This window comes from Plectropomus leopardus, chromosome 4 (genome assembly GCF_026936395.1).
Source record: "Plectropomus leopardus strain MGB_pleo_1.0 chromosome 4, ASM2693639v1, whole genome shotgun sequence".
NCBI lineage: Eukaryota > Metazoa > Chordata > Actinopteri > Perciformes > Serranidae > Plectropomus > Plectropomus leopardus.
Genome location: NC_142179.1, coordinates 2,489,661 through 2,495,660, shown reverse-complemented (window position 1 = coordinate 2,495,660; position 6,000 = coordinate 2,489,661). Strand labels below are relative to the sequence as shown.

General features: G+C 39.5%; 1 protein-coding gene across 1 annotated transcript; it reads right to left on the bottom strand.

The window, feature by feature from the left end:
* Positions 1-580: 580 nt before the first annotated feature.
* On the bottom strand, positions 581-4,439 carry LOC121937645 (peptidyl-tRNA hydrolase-like). Its single transcript, XM_088076295.1, has 4 exons — positions 3,508-4,439; positions 2,753-2,852; positions 2,407-2,452; positions 581-1,726 (listed from the first exon to the last, which is right to left on the bottom strand). The coding sequence occupies exons 1-4, from the start codon at positions 3,701-3,703 to the stop codon at positions 1,463-1,465; spliced, it is 606 nt and encodes a 201-aa protein (XP_087932421.1). The 5' UTR covers positions 3,704-4,439; the 3' UTR covers positions 581-1,462.
* Between the last annotated feature and the right edge of the window lie 1,561 nt (positions 4,440-6,000).

Below are 6,000 nucleotides of genomic sequence, written 5' to 3'. Positions count from 1 at the left end.
AATTCAGTGTAGACTAACTTGGAAAACATTTTTATGAGTTGCTGCTTAGGAGGAGATGGGCGGTAATTAGTGTTGGCGCGTCATTGAATCTCCCCAGTTAAGAAGCTAAAATCAGCTCTTTCAGCTGGGTGTTGTGTTCCCATCAATACCAAACAGAACCAGAGGTGACAAAAACCCGTGTCTGCTGCAGAGTAATTTGACCAATTGTATATATCCCATTGCATCAAAAAGCCAGCACACACTCTTCAACATGCCAAACAGCGTTGGAGAAACACTGATTTGAGATGTATTAACTGGTTCAGTGTATTAACTGGTTTTAATTAACCGGTCTGTTTTTTATTGGAGAGAAAGAGACTATGTGGCTAATTCAGCTCCCAGTAAAAACTTCCTGAACAATAAAAACTGAAGGAATTTTAACTGGGAGCAATTTGAGCTGGTTGCGATCTGCTACAAATGTAGAAATGCATGCATACCTCTATATTTTAACCGTACTTATTTTATTTTCAATTTTAAGTTTTATAGATAACTGATCATTTATCGTAAATCATTTTGTATTTGGAAAAAAAACCCTCCACAAGGCTGCACAGGCAGCTTGATTTGTTCTTTTAATCAAAATAAATGTATCTACATTTTAAATCTGCCTCCTCAAGTGCTTCAAAATACATGCAGTGACATACAACCATGGGATTAATGTATCAGAAAATCACAAACCTTATCAAAACTGTCATATATTGTGATGTTTAATATCCTTAATCTTTTGAAACCTGAGAAAAAAAGGCATTGAGCAACTTTAAAAGAAATGAACCAAAAAATAGCATGAAATTGGCAAAAAAAACACAAGAAAATTTCCTGAAAATAAGCGACAAAAAAGTAAATAAAAATATAAAACATCAAGAAATGACCAGAAAAAACTCAAATAAATAGTGAAGAAATATATATTTTATATATATTATAGAGTTAATTTTCTGTCTCAAGTTATTTTTCTTGTCCTTTTACTTTTTGTTTTTTTGCAATTTGCAGGACACTTCTTGCCAAGTTGCTCATCGCATTTTTTTCTGCATCTTTTCAAAAGAAATCATAATCATTTGCCTGAAGGTCTTAAATGCTTGTGAAAGGCATCTGGATGCAGCACAAGAATATTTATACAGATTTCAGAGGGTTAATAGATTCTAGGCTCCACACCAAAAACACATCACTTGTTCTGCGTTTGGACGAATGTTGCACCACATTTTACTGAAATCTGATCGCAGGTTTTTCAGGTGTCAGTGTCGTTCAATAATGAGCTCCTCAGTCGAAGTAACAAACAGAATCAGCTGCAGCTCTGCTTTTAGAGGAGTTTAACTCAGTGTTTCTTTTCAACTTTTCTGCCGTTTTTTGTGGAGTTATAATGGGAACGGAGTCATTCTGAGTCACTGTCACAGAGAATAAACAGTCTGAGTGAAGGTTTTTGGGTCTCTGAGTTTCAGGTCTGAGGAGGAGCAGAGCTGTCAGCAGGAGGAGCGGAGCGCTCCGCCTCCGTCTGCTGTGCTTGTCTGCCCCCTGCTGGTGACGAGGAGTCCTGTTGGGAGTCTTGCTGAGAGAGCTCGGAGAGAAGGAGGTCCACACTCCGGACCAGAACAGAGTCCAGGACCTTCTTCTCCTCCGAGGTGAACCGGTCCAGGACGTAACCCACCACCTGGGCTCTGTCTGTTGGCCGGCCGATCCCGACCCGAAGTCTGCGCATCACCTGCAGGAGAGACAACGGGACATGAGACAGCTTACACACACACACACACACACACACACACACAGAGAGAGAGTCACGTGATCTACCGTCTCTCTGCTCGGCGTTCACACACATTAACACATTTCCACGACTTTGAGGCCAACTTTAAGGACCATACATCCTCAGAAACAACCAGAAATACTCATCAGTTCTTTTTCATAACCAAATAACAGTTTTTAATATTATTATTGAAAAAAGATAATGACTTCAGAACAAGATTAGAACTGTATTCATAGATGCATTTATATGATTATATATAATATGTTTTTAGCACTGGGGAGGGACTTATGTTTGATTTTACTTCTGATTTTTTAGGGAAACCTGCTGTGGGTTTGAAAGGCATGTTTTAAAAACTTTTGGCAATATATATATATATATATATATATATATATATATATATATATATATATATATATATATATATATTTTGCAGATTTTAGAGAAAACATTTGGCCACTTTTTTCTAGCCATTTTTTTCCTTTAATTTTTGGGTTTGGATGGTACGCTTTCTTAAACAAACTTGTTTAAAAAAGTCTTTTTATTTCTTTTTATTGGGAGGCGTTTTCTTTCTTTTAATATATTCTTTTAATAAATTAAAAAAAAAAAAGTTGCAGGGTTGTTAGTCCTGCTGTGTCACTTACGTCAGTGTGAAGACAGTCGAAACAGGAGCGGACTCCATTATGACCTCTGTGAACAACAAGAACGTCAGGTCAAACTTAATTTGACACTTTTTCATAACATATTAAATTAAGTCTCCCACAGTTCCCTAATTTGAGGGATTGAGATATCACATTCATGAGAGTGAGAGGGACGCAAGGTCAGAGTGAACTTGACATTTGTCCACCAAAATCTAATCACCTCATCGTTGAGTCACAGAGGACAAATTTGCAGAAACTACCTTCAGGTCTTCTGGGAGATATTTAAAGGAATTCTCTCGAGGCCTTTTTCCAGATAACTTTTAAACTGCTGTTTCAAGCCACAACCGACCTGGCACTTCCTCCGTGTTTGAGGGCGATTCTCCCGAACGGTTTGTCCAGGTCATCGTGGACCAGCAGGATGTCTTCAGGCTTGATGCCGTATTTACTTGCTACAGGAGGACACAAACTTTAGATTCAGATTCATTTCATTTATTGTCCCGAAAAAGGGACTCTCACTCTGCAGGGTTCTGACACACAGCAACACGACAGCAAACACGCAGCAGCGCAACCACGAGAAATAACATCATTTAATACAATGATACTAAAAATTAAATAAAAGAGAGACGATGCTTCTCCGTCTCTCATCCCTCAACTATTGTAAATATCAAAAAAATTACTGTGCAGGAATTACGCTTATTATTGATACATTTCATTCTTAGTTTCATACAATATACAGTTTTCCAAAACTTTTCCAGGCCTGGAAATGTCTATTTGCAAATTCCGTGATTTTTTTTCCTGACAGCGTAAACCCTCTTATATTTATTGTTTGTTGTTTATTTCCAAAGACCACTTTGGAAATTAGTGTTTTTAGTTAAGCTTTTAAATGTGACCCTCTGCGATTTTATGTCATGACACTCCTTTGAGTTCTTGTGTTTTTAAATTTCTAAAAAAAAAATAATAATAAATTAATTAATAAAATAATAAATAAATAAATAAAGCTGAGTTTGTTCCTGCTCACCTCAGTTCATAAAGAAAAATTCATAAACACAAAACTTCTCAAATATTGCCTCACAGTGTCGACGCGCAGAGAGGCGGTGACCTCACCTGCTTTGGCCACCGACACCCCGCAGACGTTCATCCGCAGCCCGGGACGGAGCAGCACCACATGCGCGTCCTGCACCTCTGACACGATGACCTCACCGGACACGTGCTTGTCGCCTCGCCAACGGTCAGCCACGCCGAGCCGGGCGGCGAGTGCACCAAGCACCGCCATGCCGACGCAGTGTCTGGAACCCTCCATCCCCGGGTTACCCAGCCCCACCACCTGACACACACACACACACACACACACACACACACACACACACACACACACACACGTGCAAAAATAAATACACAATTTTGCAACATTAATGGTATTTTTCAAGATTGTTTTTATTTATTTACATATTTAGCTCCCCCAATTTCACTGTTTTAATTTTGTTTTTCATTTTCTTTAATCTTTTCATTAACCACACTCTTTTAACGTGTTTTTTTGTTTGTTTTTTTTACATTTTTGCTTATTTTAAATGCCTGTAAAGCAAAATGATGTTGCAATATAAACTAAGTGCCTTTACATTTTTCTTACTGTCAACAAAAGCCATGAAAATACAAAAAATAAATAAATAAATAAATGTATTCAGCTACCAAGTAGTGTGTGTGTGCCTCGTCTGTGCCACACAGCTTAGCTGTTAAATGAAGTTTAATCACATGATTGAGCCACATTCAAATACACTAAAGGACAATGACACAAAGATTATTGCTTCAACGCTATTTCTTCAATCCTCCTTAAACCAGCTGAGGAGGCCGACATAAACACACAGATATACGGCCGCAGCCTCGCACTGATGGTACTGATCCGCTGGCAGCTCTGTACACAGAAACACTGTTGACTGCATTGTGTTAGAGTCTATGGCTGCAGACACACTGCAAACATTGTGCTCTGCCTCTACACACACACACACACACACACACACACACACAGAGCTTTTATTTATTTCACACGAACTTGACTCTTTAAAAAGGCGAGGAGAAATTTACACAATGGAGGTCAAATGTCAAAGTGCATTAAAAATGAAAAATATTGATTAATAGAAAACACATATGCTGCATGATTATCCCTCTGGTGCCACAATGCAAATTAATTATTATTATTATTATTCCTTTTTTTATGGGTCACGTATAGCATATAGCTTATTAACATACTTTTAGTCTCTTTCTTGTAATTTAATTTTCTATACTTTAATTTCTTCTTTGTTTTATATAGCTTGTTCTGGAGCTGCATAGATTTTGTAGTTATATTGTTTGTATGTAACTTATGTTCCCCGTCTTGGCCAGGTCAGTGAAGAATTTTTTTTTTTCTGTTTAACTTCTTGATTTCTGATTGATTAGTGATTGAACTGCAATTAGTAACATGGTAAAAAATGTTTCACAAATTGAAAATAATTAAAAAAAAAAAAATAAAAAAAAACAACTAGGAAAAAATAATGTGTTACAAAAATATGACAATTTTTAAACACGTTTTTTTTTTCAAATTTCTTGCCATTTATTGGGGTCATTTATTCTTTCGTAGCTCATTGCCTCTCCTTCCCATGTTTTTTTTTAAAGAAATCAAGCCCATTTGGTTTTCAAAGAGTTAAATAAAGTTCTCGCTGCGTCAGCCGTGGAGCACTGGGGGAAGGTTTCGGGGCTTCCATTCCTGAATAAATTTGGGGTCTCTCCTCTAAAGACCCAGGTGTCCGGCCCTAGTGCTGACCTCTGACCCCTGCAGAAGAAAAGTTATTGAAGCTGCTGGCGAAGCCTCCTAAAGCTGACCAGCGAGGAGGGGCTGGGAAAGTGGCCCGATGGAGGCGAAGGGTGGCTCAACGGGGTCACAGCAGAGAAAGACGAGGGCTTTTCGGAGGGTGAGGGGTGTTCAGTGTCTGTGTGTGTGTGTGTGTGTGTGTGGAGTGAAGAAGTTTCCTTTGAGCCCCCTCCTCCTCCTCATGTCCACAAGTGTGTCCCCGCAGCTATTGTGACTCTGAGCTACAGCAGGACAGAAGGCCTCAAACAAACCGGCCCTAAACAATGTTTGGCCCCTTTTGTTTCTCGCCTGCCTTTCTTCTTCAGCCCTCCATCGCAATCTACTGGCCTCCTTTGTATTGATTTCCCTCATTCAGCAGCTCGTCGGCCTCTTTCCGCTGTTTTATATGCTCTTTTCTGGCTTTTTTTGTCCGCCCCCTCCCCCCGCCGAACCCCCCCCCTCCCGCGGCCTTCTCCGCAGGGTGAGAACGCACTGCGCCTCTTGACTGGATGCAACTCATTAAAGACGCCTAATTGATGAAGAGCGTAATTAGTGTGACAATCGGAAAGGGGAAATCAATATGTTTTTAGCCAAAAGAGCCACATCGGGCAGGACAAGATGGAAGAGAGCAGGATGTGAGGAGAACCGTATGTTGTGGTGACGGCGGCATGAGGAGGCTCGCTGTCACTTTGACGTACAAAAGAGGAGAAATCGAGCCTCAAGAAAAGACTTTCTTTTTTTTTTCAGTTCTTGACTCTCGACTTGTTACAAAAGCA